Raw genomic sequence first — 27,351 nt, forward strand, 5'->3', positions numbered from 1 at the left:
AAGAAATCATAACTCTAAATTTGTTCTTGATCTTTTTTTATATATATATCTGAAGTGATGGTGTAAACAAAATAGTGCCTGGAAAGTTGAATCTTTGTTTATGTTTTCTCACTTTGATGCCAAAATGGAAATATTGCCATGGACTTTGACTAGACCTCTCCCACAAAATTAATTTGTTTTGATCTAAACCATTCCATTGCAGGTATGGCTACAGCTTGATGTCTGGAGGGTGTACTTTCGCTGTAGTTTCAAGCAAAGAATAAAACTGCAGTGAATTTATCAGAATACTCAGAAATAATCTAAAAAATCTCTTCAAGATTGAGAAATTTCAAGAAATTTTGGTACTTTTCAACAACATTCCATGCAAACACATTTGTTGCAAATTTTTTTAACCCTCTGTGTTTTACCAAGCTCTCAGTTCCATGTCGCCTTCCAGACACTAACCTCCCTGTTTCCCCCTTGCCTGTGGTCACACAGTGTCTCTGTACGTGTGTCCAGGTAACAACTCCAATTGCAATGCTCTGACTCACGGCGACATGGTCAGTCTGGATGAAGGCCGCTTCCCCGCTCTGGAGCTCAACAACCGACGGCTGTCAGTGAAAAACTCTTTCTGTCGGAAGAATGGCGTCTACACCAGGTGAGCTTCTTCTCCTCCTGCATTAATAAAACTTCTTAAGAAACTATTGTATTTTTCTTTTTTATAAAATATGTCATTCCACAAATATGCATCTTACGTTAACACTTTGGACTGCCTCAATTTTGTCAATCGGGCCGCTCTGTCCTGTCCTCCATATTTCACAATGTTGGAGGTCATAGAGGGAGGGATCATGTACCCTTTCTCATTACATGTTTTCTGTAAGATTTCTGTTCAGGACTGTGATACCGATAAAAAATAAGAGAAATTTTATTTTGTATGATCCTTTTCTGTGTTGATTTGGTTATATGTTTTGGATCATTATCCTTCTAAAAGACCCAGTGATGGTCCATGTAAAGCTTTCTGACAAAGGCAAATGTTTTTCATACTAAATCTCCTGGTATTTCCAAAAAAAATGTCATGGTGCTATACACTCCATCAAGTTTTGCACGGTCTTTTGGAAAAGAAGCAGATCCATAACATCATAAATCCTCCACTGTTCTTAACAGTGTGCATTGGTTGCTTTTCCATATGATCGCCCTTTGTTGCATGCCAGAAAAGATCTGCAGTGTTTGTTGCTGACTCAAGATGTCTGTATGTGCTGCAGTTCTGAAACAATGACCTTTAGATACTTCTTGCATCTGGCTTACCATCCTCCTTTCTGTGCATAGTGGTAATGTAATGTTGAAATTTTAATTCACTGTAAGGTAGGATGGAAATAAATCTCTTTTTCTTGATATTTAGACCACATGGAAACCAAAAGTGATAAAAAAAAAAAGTTAACTCACTTGTTTATTTTAAAACAAGTCTTGCAAATTATTGTGTCACTGGTGATTTATTTTTAAAAATAGGTAATTTTTAAACACTCTGTGATTAAAGCTATTTAAATTTAAAAATTTTAAAAGGTTTTTGCATTCTTTACAGTTCTTTATCGGGGCACCAACATGTGATTGTATATGAAGCAACAATGCATCAATTTGAACAACAAAGTTTATAATTTGTCCTCTTAAACATAAAAGACTGTTTTGTCACCAATAGGAATATGCTAAAAAAAAAAAACGTGCATAAGGTGGCGGCCATAGCGTCCAGATTTTCCCTAGGAATCCGGCTATGTGGTGTAAAGCAAGGTTTGTGAAAAGGAAGCGAGCAATGCTTCTTGCCATAGAATTTTGAAACAAGTTTTATGTAGAATATTGGCTTGAAAAGAAAAACAACTCCAGATTTAAATACCACACACGGTTTAGGTAGGAGACAAGGAAGTGATCAAAATTGCACTGTTAAACAGCGAATTAGTGAGGGTTATAGAAGTTATTGCTGTTTTCTTCAGATTCTTCAGATGTTTAAAGAGTGATCACTGTGTAGCACAAAACAATAACCAGTCCACTCTTTTTAATTTAAATAACAAAAATTGTAAGTAGTTTGAAGCCTCAACGCAGGTCTGCGTTCAGAGAAAAAGGAAAGTGTTACTTTGGTTTGCAAAGTTGTATCTCAGTAAACTAAGAGACTTCTGGAACAAATTTTTTAGGGCAGATGAAATGTATGTAAATAATGGACAGGACTATTATAGAGAAATAAACACAAACTTCACATGTAAACAGTCAACAATGTTGGTGGATTTAAGCTTGATTTGAAGCTATGGGATCTGGTTATTATGCTGTCATTGGATCAATTATAACGTCTTTATGTAACATAGCAAGCCGGATCAAATATCAGACCATTTGTATTTCGGCTAATCCTTGGCCAAAATTCAGTCATGCCTCAGAAGAATAATCCAAAATACAGCCATAAATCTATAATAGAACGGCTAAAACAGAAAGAATTCGAAAGTTCAGGCTTCAATCTGAAATATTATGAAATATGCTTTTTAGACCTAGAACATAAAAAATATTTTATTCTTGCTTCTCGTACTGTGTCTCTTTGTTCCTTTTAAAATACGTGTTTACTGACACCGGAGGTGCAAAACCTGACTACTTTCTCACTATTTAATTATCAAAACATGTTTACATTTCACACAAGGTGTGAGTTCAGAAACCACTGCTTTCATATTGTTGAAACTGTTGAAAGGCTTGCAACAGCCTATAAACAGTAAAAGTTATTTCATGTGGAAATAATTTAGAGGAAGAGTTAAAGGATTCAGGTTCAATCCATAAAGTCAAAGTTTTTTTGTGTGTGTGCATGTGTGTGTAGATGAATATGAGAAACATATTTAGGTCTGTGGCTTTGTATTTGTGACCTTAAGGATGGATCAAAGCAGACTCAGGTTCTTTGAGAAGCTTCCAGGCAGCTTTTTACTACTGCTTCTCTGACATGAAGAGAGGGAGTGGAGAAGGGGGGTGGAGGCTGGCAGTAGAAGAATGCACAGATGTACTCAGAGAATCGGCTCTCTTTGAACTCAGCCCATAGCGGAGAAACCCAAATCCCCACACCTGAGCCTCCGCTTACAGATTAATACCGCATCGAGATCTCTGGTCTCAGAGTACCAAAGACAGGATGAAACCAACAGACTCAGACTCAGATAGAAAATCACACATTCTTAATCCCACTGTACCCAGTCTAATTCAGGAGCCGTGTCAGACGGCAAACAGCACTTGCAGCTGACTCTAATGTTGATTTATTTCCATGCCCTCGTGGAAATCAGAGTTAAGCATAGGAACGCTATGATTATAGATTTGATGCAGAACTTTCTGTCGGGTCCGTGTAAAGCTTTTGTTATTACGAATCCTGGAGCTCTTCACCGAGGTTTATAGCAAAAGAAATTGTGACTGTAGTAACTGTCAGCAACATTTTGCCATCAATGGCGATATGATCGAATCAGCCAAAATGAACCAATAACAACCAGGTCAGAGCATCACCAAAACTGCAGCTTATGTGGCAGCTCCTTGTCTGGAGAGGTCAGTATTTATCAATTTTCTTATATAAAAAAAATCTAAAAAAATATCAACTCTCTCAGTTAACTTCCTCCTGGCCGATCACACATCCGCCTGGCCGATCACACATACCTAGCGGTGGAGCAGCAAACTCAAACGATTCCTCTCCATAGTTAATTTTCATTGCACCTTCAGATGATCCTCTCAGTCGCTCAGTTAGAACCAAAGAAGCCTTTCAGATAAAAAGTGAACCATCGTTACACACATGAAAATGAAGTCTAGCTGACGTAAATGAGAGAATTAATCAAAACTGTGCTTCAAGCTCAAAGTGCAATTCATTTTTGTATTTTTATTATTTTTTTACCATAAATATGTTTCAGAGTTTAAAGTTTTTATTGAAAAAATAGATGGATTAAAAACTTATTTTCATTTTGCATTGAGTGGTTTGAAGCCAACCCTGACGGCGGTCTGGGTTGAGGTATAAGAATCTCTTAGTGAAGTAATTCTGTCTAGATTAATATGGCATTAAACACTCTTGACTGACAAAGCTGATGAACATTTTAGATGTTAATGAGTTCTTTTACCTTGAGGTGACGCAGATACTGAGGGTTTCCAATCGTTACCTGACATAATGCTAAGTGAAGTTTGCAGCCAGAGGATTAAGCCGACCTCTTTTCTATCAGAGTAAGAGGCATGATAAATAATTTACACTTGACTCGACAATGTATAAGTCTTGATGGGAATAGGTGAAAGTGTGCTTCGATCTCTCTGTGCTTTTATACAGGTAGTTTATCATAAAGTCCCAGAAGGCTCGCAATTGCATTTCTTCACTCTGGCTCCATTTTTTGTTTGGCTCTCTAAAGTCTTGCTAGGAAGAGGAAGTTGCTTAAGGTTTGCATATTAAGAATATTTCTTAGTTGTTTTTCTTGATGTGCTGTGGAGATTGGCTAAATCCAGAGTATTTAAAGTTTTGTACATTCATTGTTGTGCATTGTCCTATTAAGATAGAATAAATTCAAATTCAATTGTAAAATTTCTGTGCCTCACAGTCTCATTGTATTTTAGCAACTGTGGAGTAGCTGTGGCCACTCTATAAGTAATGCTAATTGACACATATTTTTAAAATTTCACTAAGAAATTTGGTTTTTGGTTGTTTATAAACCAGCTGTCAGGCCCCAACAACAATGGTTTCTTTCTCTGGTTTTCTAGTGTTTTGGTAGACTTCTGCAGTATTTTATATTTTTTATAAAGTCTGCAGCTATGTTGTTTTTTATAAAACCTGCACCGCTATGTCTTTGCTCGTCTATATAAGACAGCATTTTCTCAGGGTTATGTTCAGATCTTTTTAAAGTTAGAACTACAGAGTTGAGGTGCCATGACAGCCAGCCACCACAGAGGGCGTTAAATGAATGGTATTCAAAGTAATGAATGTATGGATGGATGGAAGGATGGATGTGCAGATGTTTGTATGTGTGCAGATGTATGTATGTGTCATCGTTTTCTGGTTTTTGTGCCACCACCATAAAAAGACTGCTGGAATTTTACCCACAGCACATTTTCGAAATACTTTCCACATGCATTAATTTAGAAAACGCTTATGCAAATTCATCCTGGATGCATCAAATGGATGTGTGCGCTGCTGTGGCTCCAGGGGCAGCAACTGGCGGTCGACCCTGCGGCCTGGAAAGTCAACAGCAGTCAGAATGTCCCAGCGGTCTCAGCCAAACCAGCACCAATCAGCAGAAACAGATGGCTGTTTGTTTAGCAGCAGCAGTGACAGGGGAAAGTAAGGAGAAGATTTGATACCAAAAGATTTCCTTTTCAGTTTACTTAAAAAAAGAGAAAACCCTGACAAGACTTTGCCATTTCTCTAAATATTTCTCTACAGATCTTTTTTTTTCCTCACTCCTCCTTCCAGGCCTAGTTCAACATTTCCTCTTTGCTCAATCACATGAAGCTCAGATCCGAGCGACACATTTGATCAGCACAGCGTGCCACTGACACTTTAATCCGGGGCGTCGTTCGTGTCGGCTGCGATAGCATTTGCTGGAGGAGAGCCTATGACTGCTCTTCATTCGATGACCCCAGCAAGAGATCTGTTTATAATTTAGTCACAAGAGCCGAGTGGTTTGACATTCCACAGCCCACAGAGAGGGGGCTGAATCAGGGATTTATTCATTCCAGAAGACTCCGGCTGGAAGCAGGAATCTCATGACCGTCTCATGATGCTCATCAAGCACAACTCATACGCATGCGTGCTCGCATTCTCGCACACGCACATTTACACACAGATGGACACACTTGGAAACAGAAAAGAGGGGAGCAACACTACTGGAAAGTAATGAGAATTGGGGGGGAAGAACCTTAAGGGATCTGCGCTTGCTTGTAATCTAGAGTTTGTTTTTTTTTTTTAATAAATTTACATGAATTTAAAATGAAAGTAAAAGTAAAACACCCATATTTGGATGTAATTTAATCAGTTTTGACAGCAATGTCAATTCACTTCCTAATGCTGCCAGCGCCAGCTTTCAAGGTTAAGGGTGTCCCTTTTTCACCATACGTAGCGTTTTACATGCAAGTCAGAAAATTCAGTTTTTGTCTGGTCTTATCAGGCCACCTTATTTCACATGTTTGCCGTTTCCCCTAAATCGCTTTTGTCAAACTGAAACAGGAATTTTGTTTAATTATTGACCAATGTTGACTCTTTCATAAAACCATAACTACACAGTTCACTCACCGTGCTTTACATGGCTCCTTAACTTTTTGGGTTCAGCCACTGATCAAGATGTCAACAACAATCAGAATGTATTCTCGTCCTGTTGTTCCCATATATCTGTCTGTTAAGTTTGTTTTGTAACCTTTTTTTAACTATTAAGTGTTAAAAATTCATTGAGATTAAAACTCATTTTCAAGAGTGTCTTAGGCAATGGGTCTGTAAATGATTCAATTTACAAGAAACTTGGACAAGCACTATAGAGGGCAAGTAAAGGATTCACAAACAGAATAAAAGTTACAGTTTGAAATACCACGCACAGCTTCTTGCATACCCAAGAACCAATCAATGTACTAAAACAAAGTAAATTAAGAAACATTCAACTTACCTTGCTTGAGACACACAAAAGAGTAGGAAAATGTGGCCAAACGTAAGCAATCATTCGTAATTCTTCAGATTTTGACATTCAATAGAGCCCACATTAGACGTTGACCCAATCATTTTCTTTGTCTCTTGTTCAGGTCTCCACCCAGGCCCAGTCCAGGTAGTCTCCACTATTCGGACGAGGATGTGAGCACCAAATACAATGACCTGATCCCTGCGGAGAGCACCAGCCTGACTGAAAAACCCTCTGAAATCTCTGACTCACAGGTGCAGTGGCACTGCTTTCTTTATCTCACATCTTCTCTGATCTCTATCCTGTCTACATAAAGCAGCATTTGTCTCATTTGTGTGCCTGTGTGTGTGTGCGTGTATGGGGTGTGTGTGCGCACTGAGTGCACACTGTCATCTCTCTGAATTCCTCCTGAATTCAGCCTCACATTGTCAGCAGTGCTGCATATTCTGTCTGTCCCTATTGTGTTTGTGTCACTCATCTAAGTTATAAGTCGTAGCTGTGGCAAATGCAGACAGAGATGTGAGATTAATGACTTTGCTCACTGGCTGCTCAGCAGTTTTTAGTTTTGTGGACAATGTCACTCAGTAAATGTCCACCTGTGATCCGGGCTGTATTCATGCACCGCTCCTGTTACATAAGCCACTGGGGTAAAAAACAAAAACGCTCCAGTTGTGCTTAAGGTTTCAGCTCCAGCCACACGAACCGTCCAACTTTCCTTTTCATTTTGTCAGCTCAATGTGATCTCACTGGAAAACACCCATCGTTTTCAATTTATTTAAAATCCAGAAGGTAGAAGGATCACTACCAATTAATGGTGGATTGTCTGAATTGTCGCCTCTGCTTCATCCCAAAGTGCCTTTTTCCCAGTAAGAGATTAAAATCAATAAGCTCTGCTTTTCTCTCTGTTTCTCTATTGATCAGAATGTCAGTCAAGGTACTTTCTACTTTTTACCTTCATTAAACCAAGACAATTTTTTCCCCCTGAAATTTTTATGCATCTTTGCTTTTCTGTATATTTACAGTATCTGGAAAAAAGTATTCATAACGCATAACTTTTTTATCAGATTACATCCTTAACCTTCATTGTAGTTTATGGAGTGTGGATTGATTATTAATATGCATTTGTAACTAACTCCCTTGAATATTTATGAAAACACACTTTGTTGCAATTACAACTGAATGATCTTTATGGGTATGGCTCTACCAGCAACTAAATTGTTTGCCAATTTATCTTTGCAAAATCACTCAAAATCCGTCGCATTGAGCGGGAAGCGCCTGTGAACATTAATTTTCAAGGGCTCCAGCTCTCTCTCATTTTGATTCAATTGTAGACTTTGACTGTATTTATTGTATAAATTTGATTTGATCTAAACTATTCATTTGTTGCTCTGACTAAACGTTATCCTGCTGGTAGGCGAACTCTTGTTCTCAGCTTCAAGTCTTTTGCAGCCTCTAAGAGTGTATCACTGTGAGAGGCTATGACCAGCTTCCCTGTCCTGCTGAAGACAATCCCCCATCAGCATAATACTGCCACTTTCTGGTGTCACTGTGCAGGTTTTTATTCAGGGTGATATGTTGTGTTTGGTTTTCGTATAGCATTTACCGAAGCCCTCTGTTTTTATTTAACTTGACCAGAACTTCTTTTTTCTTCTATATAACTCAAGAAAAACGCACACAGATTTTTTATCCCTCAAAAATCGCTTTATTTCTTGCTATAAAGGTCAGATTTATGAGCTGCATGAATAAGCTGTCATGTAGACAGATTCTTCTACCTGAGCTAAGGATTTTTGCAGCTCTTACGGTATGATAACTGTCCTCAAGGTGGCTTTTCTGATTATTGCCCTCCTTACCCAGCCAGTCAGTTTAGGTGGACTGTCGTATCTTGGTGTCCTTGTCGGTTGTGTCTTTTAATCCTAATGAAGCAGCCTGTTCTCTAATATTTGTTCACTAATGTTTTCTAGCAAACCCGTAAGACCTGGCTTGTCCCTCAGGGGGTAATTAGATGACTGCTGAAGGCGTTTTGTTAAACAGAATTTTATTCACGAGTATCAAGAGTAAAGGGGCCTGAATACAAAGACGCATCACCTTTTTTCAGATCTTTAATTTGCAAAAAATGCTTAAGCAGTGCATTAATGTGCTCTCTCAATTACATATTGCTTTGTATTGTTTTATCACATAAATTCTAAGTGAAATAGGTTTGAGCTTTTAACTTGACAAATAAAAGTAAAACAACATGACATTGGAAAGGCGTAACAAGTCTTAGTAAGGAACACAAACAACCTGATTCATTTTCACCTTCTCTGAGAGAATTCTTGACTCAAATTATTGTTGAACTCCTCTCGTACGTCTCTGATGTGAATCCCGCAGCCAGACGTCTCTCCTCGCTCGGCCTTATCGGGACCCAAGTCCTATTTCCAGATCAAATGAAAATCTCTTTGCAATGAATTGCTACAGACAGGACCTTTCATATTACTGTGACATTCCCTCAAATGGGTATTTCGGATATTTCATCACCTACCTGACATACCCAGAATTTGCACTTGATTTTTGTCAAATGCATTCCCTTCAGCCCAAGATGACAAGATCCATAAGGTGGCTTGCTCCACGATGAATAAGCTGATGTTTGTTTTTGACAGACTGAAACATCCAGAGGCCTTCCTGTCACCCCGGGGGCTCCGCTGCTGTACCCCTCACAGGGTCTATATCAGCACCCGCTAGAGCTTTGGATGTCTAGGAATGCTCTTTGAAGTTATATTCAGCAGATACCGCTAAGCTATCTGTGAGACACCGTGCTGCGTCTGCTCTTTAATCCCCAGGGCCTTCCTTAACAGGCATAAGTTGACTATTGTACTGCTCGTCACTAGGAGATTTGGAAGAAGCCAACATTTACTTGGCAGGGCAACAATGCTACCATTACTGTTCTGCCAGCCTGCAGGTACAGGCCTATTGACTTTTTTTTTTTATAGAACAGCCTTTCTCATTTTCCAAGGTTGTCCCTGTGGCGAAGTGTTTTTTTGTGTGTCATTTAAAGCTGAAACCAGTCGAAGACAGATGATCTCATCTGTGAGTCAGAGATGGAGTGTAGATTAGGCTCTCTGCTGAGCAGCATTCCACAGGAGAGAAATGAAAGTGTCTGCTTTCTCTCATACCCTCTCGTTCCCTTTCTGCCTCCATCTGTCCTCCTCTGCCTCCAAACCATGACTCTCTGTCTCACTGGACACTGCAGTTTTATTGGTTGAGACTCAGCAGGGAATAATCCTTGCAGCCATTTGGCTTTGACAGTTTCCTGGATAATGTTACGGCCCAAAATGAACCTAAAGTACAACTCCTCCTAAATTAGGCTTTGTCTTATTAATAGTTTTGTGCCATAGGAGGTAACCATTACACATGTTTTTTAGGGGATTTGAAACAGCTGGTTTTTATAGAGGGTTTGTGGATGACATATTTGCCCATCATTGCTTTAATTACAGATGAATAAAATTTTAATGGAGAAGCCTGAATGAACCCGCATGCTTCTATTACACTTAATAAAGCAAGTCAGACTGTCTGGGGCACCACTAATGCTCCACAAAGTCTCAAATCCCAGTGATATTAATTGTTCTGATGAATAGTTTGGACTAGATCCATTATGGCGGCAAGTTTGTCATTGTGTTGTTGAGGAATGTGTAACCTAATGTAGTTCAAGGTATTATGTCTTATGCAAATAAGGAAAGCTGGGAGGATATAGTTAAGTACATAAAATAAAATAAACAAGAATTAAAAGATAAGTCTGGGAGATGTAAAAACAAACATGTTGAACATGTCAGATTTAAAAACACAATTAATTATGCATAAAGATGCAAAAACACACAAATTAACATGATAAGATACAAACAAGCGAACAAATGAATAATTGATTAAAGAGTCTGGAAAATTTATAAACATATTTGATTAGAAACATAAGCAAAAAAATAATTTCATAGAGTAAATAAAATTATTTTATAATCATTTTCCAAGGTTGTCCCTGTGGCCAACTGAGACAACTAGTAGTGGGATTTGTAGTTTACAAAATGAAGCAAACTACAACTAAACCAACAAGTAAATTAACAAATTAATGAATGCATTCATTAGAAATGGGAATGGGAATTTAATTAAACAAGCAAATAAATATGTTCTTAAGGTTGGGTGAAACCAAGTCTTGATATAAAATCTTCTTTTAGTACTGTAGCATTTTTTCACTTACGTGGCATTTTTTCTGTTCTAGTGGTGAAAAAATGCCACGCTGGTAACATGAGAAAAATCACTGTTAAATCAAGTATATTTTATTGATGCAGACATTTTTTTATGTCAGAAAGTCTATAAACATGTCATATGTAGTCCACAGTATCCTTTCTCCCTGTGCTAAAAATATGATATAAGCAGAACATTAAGTAAGGCGGGTGAGAGTTGATCTCTCTAAGTTAGGAACTGGCTTCCAGAAAATAAATAAGCACGAAGAGAGTAATAATTAGTTTTTAACAACTAAAAGTGTGATGAATGAGCTTGGACGATGGCTTCAGCCAGTTGTTGAGGAATGATGCCAGGAAAATGACAATCCTGTACTGTCACAAGCATAAATGTATGGCATTTGCTAACTGCTGCTGGGAGTCTACCCAGATGAAACTAAGATTCTGCTTTTAAGCAATTATCTCTCCAGCTAATTTTATGAGAAAAAAAACTTCTCATAGCTGCTTCTAATACAGTGGAGAATCTGTGATGCTGTGGTTTTGAAACTTATGTTTCAGCACTGCATCATGACCTTGATGAATTTCAATAACATTTTATAACGATGTGACCTCTTCCAGACAGACAAAAATGGCACCATCTCCACCCGTCTGTACTTGCAACCCAGCAACGTCACTTAAAATGCCATTAAAATAACACTATGTTTGCATTTGCGATGTGACAAGGAGTTTAAACACTGACGCAAGGTGTTGTAATTCCTCAGCAGGCTGAGGTCAAAGATCAGAGGTCTTTGAGATAGGAATCTTTTTTAAACAATACTCAGAAACTGATGACACACATCTTCTCCAGCAAAAAAAAATGCTTGTCTACTGTCCTGTTTTTTCTCTGATGTTTTTTTCCAGCTTCCTAATTTTAGCCTTGATAAACAAAGACCTACAACATCTTTATCATGCTGATCATAAATAAACTGCTGTCAAGTGGTTTCACAAGATAATTGTGTAGATTTCTTAATCTCTTTCCCTGCCTAATTTAGCATCAAAATGATGAAAAAAATAAAAACTTAAATAATTAACTTCAGCGGCCTGCTATGTATCTATTTGAGGCATTTCATTGCTTAAATATGATGGTTGGTCCCCTGAGGCTGAGGTGCAATGCTGCATTTCATGCCTATAGTCTACTTCTTGCACAGCATTCAGCCGCAGTAATTGGCTTGTAATGAGCTGGGATAAAGAGCCTTGTCTCCAGCCGCAACGCTCCAGAGGCAAATCGTTAGTATCATTTCTTTAAGTTCCTCAGTTGATAAGTGAGTTATTAATAAAAGTGATAAACCAACAATTATGTTTTATGTAGGACATTTTAATAGTAACAGCATTCACAACTGCAGGTCCGCCAGGTCCACTTTTAGAACTTTATTACTTTATGTTATCTCAACTGAAACACTTTTCAAATCTGGTGTCCTTTGAGCTTTAATGATATTATCAAAAGACAGCCAAACAAAAACCATTATGTTACATCAGACAAATTTTTTTGTTGTGGTGAAAAACACTTCAAAAGTAACTAAAGTTGAAGTTGGTCAGAGCAAAGTGGCACAGTGTCTGCTTTTGATTAACTATGAACATAAATGGTTTCCTTTGTTTGGAGACAAAATCTAAAGCAGGCTCATTTTTCCATTTTAAATAACCATTCAGAATTTCTGTTGAGTATTTAAACTTTTTCCCACATCTTGGAAAAAAAAACAACCAACTGTCATACTGTGAGGAGCAAAGCATGCTGGGGGATATCAGAGACCAAGGCCATGTGCATCACATATGTGTTCTGCAATATTCAGGAAGAGGTACGGAGCTTCAAGTTCATGCCAGATATGTTGTGTCTGTATGACAGAATGGAACAAGATCATAAAGGCAAGTCTGAGAGAGCAACCCCAGAAGTAGTTACAACTATCAATGTTATCCCTGCAGGGCATCATCCTTAGCAGAACAACCCTTTTTTGTTTTGCTTTTGAACTATATCTAATGCATGCCTGAAGCTGCTTCTCTGGGGAAATTGTTCAGAATTTTGGCATAGTCAACTTTTCCATGCATTCCTTATGGCCCGATGACTAATTACATGCCGCCTGGCACAATTGGTGAAGTACGTTTGTGGTACTTAGATGACCACAAGCAACCCTCAGTGAGTATTTGGCAGTCATGTCACTTTTTGTCGAAATGAAATGGTTTTTGACATGAATTCAATAGTTTTTCCAGCCCAACCTTGAGCACTTTGGAGTGTTAGCTATGTGAAACGAAGCCAGACTACAGCTGAAAAATAACAAAATTACATTTTAGCCTCACAAATAAACCTAAAATCAGGCAGTGTTTTTGAATGCATTATCCGTCTTCACCTTTTGTTTGCTTTTCACAGAATTCACACTAAGTAGCTCCAATGGTTTGCGTGTGTGTGTGGGTAGGCGTCGGGGGGTGTGCATGTAGCTGTGAAAAGACCTTGTGCCACCCCTCATTTCCGTAGGTTTTACTTCCAAAGAAGCCACATTTCCAAATAGTTGATTAAATTGGTCTGGAGAAACAGTTAGCCAAAAATTAAATTAGAAATATGTTTCTTTTTTTTTCTCATTTTCATTTCAGTCCTTCACATTCTTAGTATATTTCAGTGAAGGACACAGGGCAGTGTCTTAACAAAACACACAAATTGGAAAAAAACAAAAACAAAACACAAACATTTCAAATAGTTTTTCTTTATTTTATTATTGGGACTTGTTGAAAAAAGCACAAATTATTTTCTTGTTAGTTAACATTTTGAAAATGCTTTCCTAATAGGTATTTGGCATCATTTTGGCAAGTCCCACCATTTTATACATTGTTGTCATTAGAATACTGGAGGAATTATGAGTATTGAAATCAAAGAAATGCAAAGACTGAAAATAAGTTCTACAGCAAGATGTACTTTAGAACCAGAAAAAAAATCACACAAAGATGTGATATATATCCTGTTTCAGTCAGTCTACTATACCCTAACAAAGGATTTTAGTGCCAATAGGTTTTTTAGTCATTTCCTACAGTGTTTTTTCCACTAAAAACAGGTTAACAGCTAAATCAGAGTAAGTGTTGGAGCTGGTTAAGAGCCTGTTTTCCACCTTGGAGCAGTTGTTTTAAGTGATTTAAAACAATTCACCCAACAGATCTTTAATCCTCTATTTCTGATGGATATTGGCTTTATCAGAGGGTTAAAGTGCTGGAGGTATTTTTATCAAAATGTAATCTAAGTCTGACTTTACATGCAAACAGATGTCCCAGTTACCAGTTTAATTTATAAAAATGTTTTAAAAATCAATCAGTGTTCAATATTTATGATAGATAATATGCAGATAATGCATACATAGGCTGGAGTTATGCAAACCAGTATCTATAGAATTCACTTTGAATTGTATTTATGAATAGAGCTGAAAATGCTACTATAAAGTTATCTGTATTTTGTCCATTGCTCTAAATAAATAACACAGATCCATAAATCTCAGTTATGTAAACCATTTTAAATAGGATTTGTAGACACAGAGTGGTGAGAATGGCTAGTGGTGAGTGGTTAGTTAGAATGAACGCAAATGGTAAAATAAAAGCAAATAAAAGTACTGAATATTTATAAATTCAGCTAAAAACATTTTATGAAAGTAGCTGGATGTGGTCCTTTGCCACAACTGGAGTTACGTAAACCATTTTAAGTATGATAGAAATACAAGTTTGTGACTTTAAAAAGACCCAATGGGGCTTATAAACTCGGCTTCAAAAGCCATTTACAAACTTAGCAAAAAAAAAAGCATTAGTAACTAAATAACTCTATGACATTGCATTTAAAAAAATATAGTCCTAAACAGGAGCTATGCAAATCACTACTAACTAGATTTACAAACAATAGTTGGAATATCTATTCCAACTATTAATACTAATACTATTAGAATATCTCAAACTGACGTTATCTTAAAGTATTTGGACCAATAGTTCAAATGATTTAAACATGTGACTCAGAATATTTGTTGTTGGTCTCTTTCACTAATTTCACAGCTTCTGGCAATTCAAGATTGCATCATGTTTTGGTGCTAAAGTTGGTGGATGCACAGATCGTTTACCAACCAAAGTTTTAGCAACAGTTTAGCACTTGAACCATTTTGCTGAATAAAACATGTTGATACGAAAATAACTTTTGTACAGTACTGTATTCTGCTTTGATGTCATCATCATCATGACTTGGCCATTTTAACCATTCTGTTACGGTGATGTACTGTAAAACCCATTGTTTTGTTCACCCATAGGAGGCGCTGGTGTTTTCATATGGGACAGGTGGCCTACATACACTTCCACTGCATTTGGTGAGGTTCCCATACCTGCCTGCTTTTAATGTTTGTAGCCGTGTAGGTGAATGGCTCCAAAGTGGCCTCCATCCACTCCTTAACCCCAGACTCTCATTTTTATTGTGGGTTTAATCATTTAACAGCAAAACATGTTTCTTTCTGGTGAGGTGTGGCTACACAGAGCTTCTGTCCTAAAAGCTCAACTGATTGGTTACTCCTTTAGACAAACTGACCTTCTCCATTTTGTATTGATGGTCTATTAACTGTGCACGCTTCTGTTTTTTTGCAGTCATGCTTTTGGTAATTGTTGACCATTTTGTCCATGTGTACTTGTGTCGTGTTGTTCCCTAAGCACATTTGCATGTGTGTTTGATGTTTAGAAAGGGATGACTCGGAATCACACAGGAAAGTTGTTGTAATGTGCAAGTACGTCCCAATAAATTAGAAGACTCTTTTTTATTATTATTAGTTATTCAGATCAAAAAGAGAAAGTCATATTTTACAGATTTATTGTAAATAGAGTGGCACATTTCTGTTGGGTTGATGATTATGGCCTAAAGTTATTGAACAAAACCACTTTTTTAAAATACATCTATAACATCACATCAGACCAATGTTGTATGTCATGGCCTATATAATCACAGGGAGAAATGATTACGTAAAAGTTTTCCCACTGACAGTTATTCCACAAGGAACATACTGTAAGTCCCAAAAAGTTGCCAAAGAAATCAATGTGAAGTTTAAATGAAGAAAATGACGTGGTCGGGAAAGGCGCAACAGGGACGACCTACAGAGGATTGTAAAGCAAAGCCCTTTTAGGAAGTTGAGGATATTCCTGAGTTGTTGATTGTAGCCAGAGCTAGTTCTTCAAGAGCCACCACACATACAAATCCTTGAGGTTTAGTGTGAATTTTCCAGTCATTGATGATTTGGGGAGAAATGTCATCTGCCAGTGTTGTTGACCATGCGGTGCATGCACCGCATGGTCAATAGAACATACAGTATGGTGACAACTCTGTCTAAACTATAGTTTTCAGTGAAACAGAAATTTGATTTGTCCTAACTTTAAGTCTTAATGATCAAAGTTACCAGAAAGAAACTTAAAATATTATCACTCTATGTGTGAAGAATTTGCATATAATACGTGTTTTGCTATTTTAACTAAATGGAAAAATAATTTTGACGATATTCTGATTTATTGAAAGCTACTTATACAGCATCAACATAATAATTGTCCACAATGAAAAATAAAATTATGTTAACTCAGGACACCATCTCTGTTTTGTCTTTCAGGGCAGCGACAGTGAGTACGAGGTAGACCCAAACCGACAGAAAACCCACTCTTTTGTCAACCACTACATAAGCGACCCAACCTACTACAACTCCTGGCGCCGCCAGCAGAAGGGAATATCTCGAGCGCAGGCCTACAGCTTCACTGAGTCTGAGTCGGGAGACCCGGAGCACCATGCCCCGCCACCACTGCCCCCGCTACCCCCACTGCCACCGCAGCTCAGTTCACCCAGCCCTCAGCCTCAACAGGCCCAGGGTCAACCTCAGGGTCAAGGCAACCTGTTTAGGCCCAAAGGAAGTCGGACTCCCACCCCCTCCCAGCAGAGCTCTAACACCTCCAGCCAGCACAACACCCTCTACAGGCCCCCCAGCAGCCTGGCCCCTGGATCACGGGCTCCTATTGCTGGCTTCTCCTCCTTTGTGTGAAAAATGCTGAAAAGGACCAAACTTTCTGGAAGCATCAATACGTGTTGAACAACACGGCATCGGAAAATGCAAAATCAGCCTGATAAATCGATCTCAGCCGTCTCTCGCCTCTTACATTCTTCATTGTGGACAATTTAAGTTTTCATTTGCTCTCATGTTACTTCTTTTGTTTTTGGATAAACAGACTTTTCAAAGCACCTATTCTTGTTTAGCGTGTGGAAGTGTGCCATTGTAGACTCAGTTTTTGCTTTCACCGATTCATAAGACATGTCCGCAGTTATTTTAATCACTGAACAACTTGCATGACTTACTTTTTTTTGCTTTTTTGAAACGCATTTATCAGTAACCTCTGTACAAAGTCACCAGTCTTTGAAAACACAAAAACATTTACTATCTATATATATATATTAATTATATATATATAAATATATATACTGCATATATATAGTGGAGATACCGAGAAGACAAAATTGAGTCGGTGGACAAAATCAGCTTCATTGATGGAAACTCGCGATGAAGAGAAAAAACTCAATTTGTCTCCATGTGAAAACAAAATATGAAGGATACAAAATGGAACTAAACACCAAACTGACACAAAGTTTCACGTGTTGTCCTGGAACATTTTCAGTGGACATTCAGGACATAAATCTGCATTACTGTGGAACCAACTCTTCAGTCTGAGAGCACACACACACAGAAAAGTCAAACAGCATTTTGTTACATTGGGCCAAAGGTGGCTCTGCTGTGCCTGAGAGACCCTCCAGATCTATGAAATGAGTGTATGTCTGTTTAACTGAAAAGGTTCACGTCTCTTTGTGAGAGTGTTCTAGTGGGACAAAACTGTCTTAATGGCTTATTTATGACATCTGGCACCAGTTGTGACCACACCACTCGCGGCGCCCTCCTCCGTGGGCTACGAGAGCCTCCTTTTACTCCCAACAGATGGGCAAGGCGGGGGCTTCGAATCTTCTCTGCATACACAACCCATTTTTCACGTTTGGCCCCTTGGCTGGCTCTAGTATAAACACATCAGTCTCAATCTACTGAAATGCTTTGATATTCAGCCTCCGAGTTTAAGTTTTGAAACTGTGTGGACACATCTGCTGGAAGTGCTTAAGTGTGACTTTGTTAAGAAAAAAAAAGGGGGGGGGAGAAATATTTTTATCTCCTCACCTTGTTGCTAAAACTGTTTTTGTTTCTGCCACTGATCACTATCGCTGGGCAGCACTGAGCCTGTTCAACAGATGATGTCATTGAATTGCCTCACTTCTCTCCCTTTTGTGTAATCAGCCATTCTGTACTATCCAGGTGTGACTTTGCTCTAAAGCGTGTGTGTGTGTGTGCAGGGGTGCATGGGCGTGCGCGCGAATGATTACACTATGTGTACGTCAAGCTTTACAGATCATTCACTGTAAGTCTGTGTATAAACGGATCGTCCTGCAGCTTTAAACCTGCCTGGAGCTTTGCCGCAGAAGGGTGGGCCACGTCTGGCCACCTGTGAGGCGAACTTACAACGCTATAGTGAAGACTCGGTGATGTGTTGCTAGTTACCATAGTTCAAAAAGAGAAAAGACTGTCATCTACTTTTTCCTTTTAGGTTTTATTTTAAGTTTTAATGTGGGGTGATTTCATTGTACGCAACAAAAGCTTATCATGCAGAATCTGAATGAATATATTATCACAGTACATTTCTGAAATAAATTATTTTTCAATGTTATACCGTCTTTTTTTCAGCTCCACAAATCTACAACAAATGCAACACAAACATAACCTTTCCACAATTTGAGTCCTAAAAGTTTAATTATTTGCCTTATGAGTGATAATTTTTTAATATAGATTTTCTCATTTCTGTTTTAATAATTTTCGACTCAGCAGTCCAGGGTCTGATTTCTTGCTTTCTAAATTTTGCTGCATGCTTTCCCCATCTATCTCTGCCAAATTCCTGTAAATACTGAAAGTAAAGGGCACTAGTGCTGCAAAATTGCTTAAAAAAACAAGTTATTTCGATCATCAAACAAATCACATTAGAATGCTAAGACATGATACGGTCCTGGCTGAAAAGTCATAATTTTTTCAAGTTGTTCATGTTTCAACTTTTGCTGCAACATACACACTACAGCAGACTCTGTTGCCTCAGCAGGCCACATTCCTCAAAATGTGATTTTTTTTCTCCACATGGTAAAAAAAGCAAAGAAAAGAAACTTGGTGACAGCAGTAGCCATATCATGGCTTACTATTAGTAAAATAGTAAGGCAGGATATAACTAAAGTTATATTTTTTTATGTATATTTTTTTTGTGACTGCCAGTTAGACACGGATGTAAACACTGTTACTGTGGTGAGTATATTTAATCTCATTTCAAACATTGCAATTCCGTATGTGGTGTGCTGAGCTAAATCAAAACCTAATGCAGCAAGAAATCCACCAACAGTCTGTTGTCTTTGCTGCTTGTTCAACATAATCACATCGTGATTGAGGGTGCTTAATCTGCTCTCATCTACTTGTTGTCACCAAACAGAATCATGTTAATACAATGCCTTGTAAAAGTGTTCACACCCTATACGGCTTTTATCTTTTGTGATGTTAAGCTGCGAACTGTATTGGGACATTATGTGGTATCAGCAAAAAAGCTTTGCATAGCTGTAAAATGAAAGTAAAATTTAAGATGATTTCCAACATTTCTTGTTGAAATGAATGTCATACGTTTGTAGTTAGCCCTAAGAAACCTAATTTCTGTCTGTACCTGAATCTTAGCATAAATCCAGCTGTTTCAAATCAATACAGGCAGAAATTTCAAAGTCATGATGTGCAAAACGATTAACTCCACCCACACCCTCACTCACACACGCACACCCATATTGTAGTTGAAATAACATGAATTCCAGTTGGAGTAAAAATGCACTTTCTAGTTTAGTAGTTCCCATAAAGTTTACTGAAAATTGTGATTCATCAGAATGTGAACAAGTTGTGTAATCAGTCATTCTGTACTATCCAGGTGTACAATGCATTTGAAAAGCTAAAAAAATATATTTCCACATACTATTATGAAAATCTAACTATAAAAGCTGCTTTTTGTATTCAAATGGCAGTAAAAACTGAAGTTTAACTGTTCTAGTTTTGCAAATCTTCTCCATATACTGTACATTCACTCTAATGTTCAATTTAAAAAAAAGAAAAATGTAGAAATCTGAGAGTGCTCAAAGCCCCACACTACTTGTGTGACCAATTTCTGTGAATGCACTTGATCTGTCTATAGTTAATTAGCTGATCAAATACAACCTGACTGTTGACCGTTACTCAAGTAACCGTTAAAATGGATCGGTGCAGATGATGTAAAATCCCGTTATCTGCTTACAAATGTCCCTGTCAAGTTGTTCTGTGCTCCTAGATAAGCACGACTCATTAGTTCAATATAATCTTTAGCCAAAAAAAAAAAAAAGATTTGAAAATGTTAGATGCAACAATATAAAACATGAGGAATTTTTTGTCTGTAAAGCATGAGGAATGTCTTGGATGCTATTTCGGAAGCGCTCAACACATACATCTAAATCAGACACATGCAGAGTGTCAGATGCTGCTAGATGCTAATTGGATCACAGTCAGTCACTTGATCCAGGGCTAACCCACTAAACACACAGGCATGAGAAAAGAGGAGATTAGATGGGATAGGATGGAACAGGGAATTGGAACGAGAGCTTCCAGAGCGCTAATCCCCTTTTTTGAAAACACATGGGAAATTTCTCTCTGTCTGTGGAATTGTACTCAAGAGGTGTTCAGCTTGCAGAAAATATTTGTCTCCTTTTCCCTGTTTCTACCCCCTTTTAGGCAATGGATGAATGAGCTGGTGGTCCCTCTTTAAAAGGGAGCCCAGGGCACTCAATAGCCATGATGAGCTTTGAGAGCCCACAGTTGGAATATTAAGGCATTCAGACAGAAGGTGTAGTTCAAAGGACTTTGAAGCCATGAATTAAATTGCCTCATTTGTCAGTTTCACTCAGGGTGGGTTAGGGATTTGAAGAGGATATACTGGTAGTTGGTGAAAGGATAGTATTTTGTGTAAAAGGAGTTCCCTCCCACTGTCCTTTCTAATGTACTGTTTGTCAGCAGTATAAATTGTTTATGCAATAAATGTACATTATGCTAGAATTATTTCCAGGTTTTTGGAATGAACCCTCTCGCCCACTTTCCCTGCAATTTGAAGGTAGTTTACACCAAAAAAAGGGTCATTAAGGGATTCGAGGCAGCTCAGATTTGTGATATAAATTACAAAAACTGTTACATGGAGCATTTTCTTGTGTAGTAACAGTGTGACCTAATCTGAGGGGTTTCCATTAGACAAAAATATACTTTGTGTATTTTTTTTATTGTAGAATCCCAGGCAATAAGCAAAGCACTGGGTACAAAAACCACACAAGGAAGCAATAAAGGAAAAAAGACTGCTTCACGGAAAGGGACCATCAAAGTTCTGTTCTAGCGGAAACGCACCAAGATGCAGAGAATCTCATTAAACTTTTTGCCACTAATTGGCTCATCATTTATAAGATCTATAACAATATTAACATATGGGAAAAAATCTGAGAGACAGATGGCGAACAGTAAAGTTCGGGTTAAGGTTCACACCTGACGACCAGATGGTTGTTTTAACCACTCAAACACATGCTGTTTAAAAAAAGGGTCTTAATATTTTTTACACACTCGATGGTATATGATTGCTTAGAGTAAAAAATACAACAAACAAACCAAAAAAAAAAACAATAGGCATTTCTACAACCCAATCTGTGAACTCTCCAAAATAACTGGAGATTTCATGACATTATGTCTCCCACACTTACTGTGGCAGCCAGCTTTTAATACAGCTAGAATAACAACAACAAAAAAAAAACTTACACCTGATGAAGCATAGTGTGCTTAAAAACATATTCATGCCCTTAACCCTTTGAAGGGTTTGATGGCATTCCCTTGAAGGATTTTAGCTCCATTTTTCTGACCGGTTTCTCTGACCCTGTTGAAGAAACATCTCCCCAAAGCATGATGCTGCCACCACCACTTTTTATTGTGATGTGGTTTTCTTTAACACAAAGCATGTAGGCAAAAAGCAGAGCATCTTCTTCCATATGTTTGCTGTGTCCCTTTTTAGAAGACTACAAATGGGACTTGATTTTTTTTAATAATGGCTATTTTTGCCGAACATTCTTGATAACCAGATTTGTTTATTAACCTGTACTAACAGCTGTTATTGTTCCCATATCTAAGCTGCGGAAGAAACATTTTCTTCTGCAGCTATGACACACCAAGTGTAGAGCCATACAACATTAGTCCATCCAGATCCAGGCTCTTTTGTACAACATGTAGCAGTTATTTGGTTATATGTGCTTGTGTTGTGGCATTTCTAAGATGTTAACATGATATAATGGAGTGGGACGAATAGAAGTATTATTCTTGCCCTAAGATAAGTAGACAGGCACTATATTTAAAGTAGGAGCCCCATCACCCACCAAGTTGAAGTTGATCTATTGTTATGTATTGTGGCTAAATAGGACGCTGTGCCTTTAAATCTTAGCGGGGGGGTGGTGCTCTTTGAGGGGAGAGGAGGCCGCTTTGTGTGCTTCGCAGATGCGGAGTAAACGGACGTTGGAGCAAACACACGCTCACACACGCACACACAGAGGGGACCGTAACCCTGACACAACTCTGGTGTCTTTTCTCCTCTGAGGAAACTAAACGAGACTTCTGACAACTTACTGCTCGCAGTTTTACTTCGTGTTTACGGAAAGTTGAAAGGGAATACTGCCTTGAACTTTTTGTACGCCTGGAAGCTGAAGGAGAAAGGTAACTTTCCATAATGTGTAGCTCATGCTTTAGAAGCTGACTGCGCACTAACCTTTCTAATTTTGCTTTGTTTGGGGAGAGTGCTGCTTTGTAATGACTTGGTTTGGTGGCCCACTCTTGGTTTCGTGCCCTTTTTTGCAAAGCTTAAAGTTAGGAACGGAGGTTGAACTAAAACCCAGCGGTCTGAGATCTGCATCTCATTTGAATCTCAAATGTTCCCTGTGGACAATCAGCGCCTGGCATTCTCATCGGGATCATGTTTGTCCCATATGGAGGACCAAACAATGAGCCCCTCTGGCGTCCTCTCTGTCCTTCATCGCCAATCTGGCTGATAAAAGTTTGGTATCTATTAAAAAAACGTCCTCACATTTATTTTCCTTTTTGTGGGCATTTGTTATTCATTGGTTTTACGTGAAACTTAACAAGTATTTCATTCTGTGTGTGGACATAATATTGTACATTCTTCACCCAAACAACTTTTGTTTTCGTTTCTTAGAGGTTATCTCTTCTGAAATGTCGCATTGCTTTTCTGATTAGCTTTGGCATACTGCCTCGCTTGGAAAGGGCCAATAAACTTGTCCAAGGTACAAGTAAACTTTTCAGCTCCTCTTGGGCTCCTCTTGACCAAAGGTGCCTGAGAGTGAGAGAACTTTAATTCACACAGGTCAGATTGCCAAACACACCAGTGGTGCACTAGGTAAACCTTCAGGAGGTTTTGATGTCAAAATAAGCAATTTAATCTAAAAGAGCATTAAATAACTTGAATTATGCTAAAATCATGTAGCTCAAACGTTTTTTGCTCAGGTTAGTAAAATCTTTGTTTATGATACAAATTTGTTATTTTCTGTATTTAGAGACATTATTTATGAGTTTTAGTTTTTTTTTAAAAAGGGAATTTTTTTCAAAATTGTGAAACATCTAAAGCTCATATTTTACTCACAGCTGTTTTGCTTCAAATAGGAATAAAAGCCTGGACAATCCCACTTTGGACCATCTCCATGTCAATTTGAATTGGGATGAGGATGTTGAAATAGGCATGTGATGGGCTGAGAAATCAGTAAATCAGTAAAAAAGCTGTTTAGGGCAGAGCAAGATATGTTGTAATTTTTTTAAAGTTGTCTTTCAAAACAATTAGAGCATTGTACTTAGATATTCTGAAGCTTTCACCAAAGTCACCAAAATTTGTCTGATTTCAGATTTTTGATGGCATTAACTCTGTAGCAGCCTTTTTGTGATTAGATTAAATTACTCACTGGCAATGGCCCCTTTATTCAGCCCAAAAGGTCACGTTTGTGTATTTTCCCTTGAGACAGAAAGACATTCCATCTATACAATATTGGTAAATTTGGACGTCAAGACTAAAAATATTGACATCTGGTGAAATATGGACTTTGCCTGGGCTAAAAAGCAAACAAACAAAAAAACATGAGTTAATTTGTCAAATAAGTTAACCACCCACTCCCAACCGGCTGCTGCACACCGCTGGTCAGCTGGTTGAAGGAAGGCACTATTTATTTATATCTACAAGAAGTCTTTGCCATATTTGTTAAGCAGCAGGTTCAAGGCTAGCTATCTTGGCAGGTAGTCTCATTAATTAAATCACTGAATGCTACAGCTCTCCTAACTATGGAGAGCAAAAAGGTAAAATGTTGTTCATACTAAACACTTGAACTTTAGTATGGACAATGTTGATGCAATAAACATCAAATGTATTTTTGCTCAAAATGATAAAATCAGGAGATTTTTATACCTGCCAAAAAGAAATAATGTATACATTATAATATAATATAAACTGGAAGTCAAGTAATTGTCAGATTTTGATCCAAGCTCAGACACACAACAAGCAGATTGAATGAATAAGTACATTACATAATAAATGTGGTGTATTTCACATTTGGAACCCTTAGTTGAAGGACAAGTCCACAAACATGTAGATAAATATGTTCTATATGACTAATAACCATCTTATTTAATAAATAGTTGAAACTGGGGCACATACCTTGGAATTTTTGTCCCAAAAACTATTTCCAGCTCCAGGACAGGATATGATTTAATCATAGTTGGGACAGATGTATTCCCTGAGCATCAGTTTCCCCTCACTGAAAGTTATGTAACATTATTACTCGTCGGCTGGTTTGTGAGACAGCAGAGCACTGTAAAGTCTCTGGGAGTCTACCTTTTTTTAAACCCCTGGACCATTAGCGAGTTTCTTTGTGTTTGCCTTTGGTCGTTTTGTCTGATGAGCTGCAAAATGTTTTCATAGACAACACTATAGTACACATACATTCAAAGTACCTCTTGTTGTTAAAAGCAGTGTAGACTAACCGTAAAGTCCAGAACTACTTAACACTGCTCTGTGTCATTATTGGTGTCTTTTCACCAGTCGCTACCTCTCTCTGTTCATGGTTAAATTGTCTCCATGGGCAACTGGACATATAAACTAATGGGCCATGCACAACTCCTCTGACTTCCTCTTACATACAAATGTTTAACCACGCCTTAACAACAGCCTTCAGGTCAGTCAGTAGTGTTCACTTTGTTTGATGAATCATTTATTATCCAGAAATAACAACTCTGTGTCATAAAAACCAGAAACCAGGGATCATCCTTCCTGTCTCTGCGTTACTGCACACACTCCGGGCCTTTTTCAGCTACCTTACATTATGGCCTCTTTTCAGCTGGCAGGCAGATGTCTCTCCAATAAAATCTGTTGTGTCATAGGAGAGAACGGGGGGGAACTATGGCTGTGTGTCATCTCTGACTGTAGCTTCTTTTTGCTGCCAAGGCTGTTTGAGTTTGCTTGGGGAGGATGTTGCTGCTGTGAGCAAGTTGGCCACCTTCCCAGCTCTGACTGCGCTGCACTGAGGTCACTGCAGTTTTATATTAGGAGAAGGTGTGTTGCAGTGGGGGTTGGAGACAGACAGTACTGGGCTCATGCAAAGATTCATGGAAACCATAACTTCAGGCAGTTTCTCATGCGCTCTGTGAAGTTGCACGCTGTGAATTTGTTTAAATACATCGCAGGTACTTAAATGGCTTCTTGTGGATAATGTGTGACAAATAAATTGTGTCACTGATTCCAAAAAGTGTTGGCTGGTATGTGATTTTCATTCTTTGGTAAAACTGTAAAAAATGTCCTAATATGACGATATAAAAACTTAAACAGAAATGTATAATGTGATCTTATTGTTTTGTTTAAAAGCTGTGATTTCCAACAATAGAACTATAACCAATGACTTTTTCACATCTACTACATTGTCTAAGGTAGTGCCACTACAAAGTCCAATGAGTGACGTACCTTTAAGAAACTGTAAATGGATTTTACTGATCCACACTTCATTGTTATCCTCGTTCTGGAGTGATGGGAGGCAAAACACAGGAAAGACGGCAGGATTCGGGATTAAAATCCTCTGTTCTATTAATAGATCTGTGATCCTTTTCATGTTTACTCTGTAAAACTGAACTTTAATTATTTCACAGTTAGATGATTGTGAGAAATATTTAATAAAAGAATCGCAGAGAAGTGACCAAAAGCAGCATGAACTTTACACACACAGCATTATCTCATTTGTAGATTATCTGTTAAGGTGTCACAGGATTGTGGTTGCTTTCATTTGTGCATCAGCAAATAAACATTTTAAAAGCCTGAAATGCTGGTTTTCAACAGACAGCTGCAAACATGCCTCGGCCCTCAATGATTAAAAGTGTGAAAGAGAAATGAAAAGCAGTATAAACCTGAACTGATAACTGAATTTTTAAAAAATTCAACTCATTTCAGGTGTTCCAAAAAACCACTTTAGATTTTCCTGGTAAATGAAAAAATGCTATTTCTTATTGATAAGCGGCTAAATAATGGTACAGAATATTTGTCTTTTTCCCGTATCTTTTCTTGACCTAAAGAAATCTAATTGCACTCAAAATTTAAAGTACTAATTTCCATTACATGTTTTTTTGTAACTATTAAATCATTTCAAAGTTTTAGTCCCATTTTCCTTTAGCTCTTTAATTTGTTTGATACAATTCATTCCATTTGCTTCAGTCTAATTTGGAAATAAGCCAGGTTGTTTCAACATGAGCTTTTCAGTTGGACAGGTAAAATGAAAAGAATCTATTTTAGTTTCGTCAAGTGTCATACTAATGTATCTCTCTTATAAAATGCAGGAGAATACTTTTCACTGCATTTAGGTGTAGGTCACAGGGGACACAGACCTGTAACCGGTCTTCAATCAAACTGCCTCCCAGCTGCATGCAAACACACACAAGCGTTTGTTGCTACCTGCCACTTTTAAAAACAGCATCCCAGGGATCATTTTCAAACAAATTTTAACTGCAAACTCTTTAAATGCCACCACTATCAAACTCCTTATGGTACACCAGGGAGAAATATCCTAACAATGTTGTTTCAAGGTTATTGTTTGATAGCAATGGTGAACCCATACATCAGACCGAGTACTTTATCTGATGTGATTTTGGTGGGCTAACAATGTGGGAAATAGGGTGGTTGTGCTCTGTGTTTTTCCAAATTTGCCACCTATGTTTCCTCTCAATCTTTTTCTGAGGTAAATTTCTACCCAGCTAGTCAATCTATACTCTGGTATATATAGAAGGGTAATAATTACCTCAGAAAAACCAACTTGGTTCCCTGCAAGAGTC

At 38.0% G+C, this 27,351-nt stretch overlaps 2 protein-coding genes across 7 annotated transcripts in view; both read left to right on the forward strand.

The window, feature by feature from the left end:
• sdk2b (sidekick cell adhesion molecule 2b) overlaps positions 1–18,586 on the forward strand; it is a 316,443-nt gene extending 297,857 nt beyond the window's left edge. For 2 of the 6 annotated variants that reach the window (XM_032574402.1, XM_032574400.1), the window contains exons 43-46: positions 478–637; positions 6,736–6,865; positions 15,115–15,171; positions 16,447–18,586. In XM_032574402.1, the coding sequence (XP_032430293.1) occupies positions 478–637; positions 6,736–6,865; positions 15,115–15,171; positions 16,447–16,869 (770 nt within the window). In that variant the 3' untranslated portion in view covers positions 16,870–18,586. The remainder of the gene's footprint in view (positions 1–477; positions 638–6,735; positions 6,866–15,114; positions 15,172–16,446) is intronic. The other 4 variants (XM_032574405.1, XM_032574404.1, XM_032574401.1 and 1 more) reach the window with 3 other exon arrangements.
• Positions 18,587–22,470: 3,884 nt separating this feature from the next.
• The window catches only part of cdc42ep4b (CDC42 effector protein (Rho GTPase binding) 4b), a 29,372-nt gene continuing 24,491 nt past the window's right edge, over positions 22,471–27,351 (forward strand). Inside the window, exon 1 of the mRNA XM_032574421.1 lies at positions 22,471–22,698. The gene's annotated coding sequence lies outside the window, so the exon portion shown is untranslated. The remainder of the gene's footprint in view (positions 22,699–27,351) is intronic.

This window comes from Xiphophorus hellerii, chromosome 10 (assembly GCF_003331165.1).
Source record: "Xiphophorus hellerii strain 12219 chromosome 10, Xiphophorus_hellerii-4.1, whole genome shotgun sequence".
Taxonomy (NCBI): domain Eukaryota; kingdom Metazoa; phylum Chordata; class Actinopteri; order Cyprinodontiformes; family Poeciliidae; genus Xiphophorus; species Xiphophorus hellerii.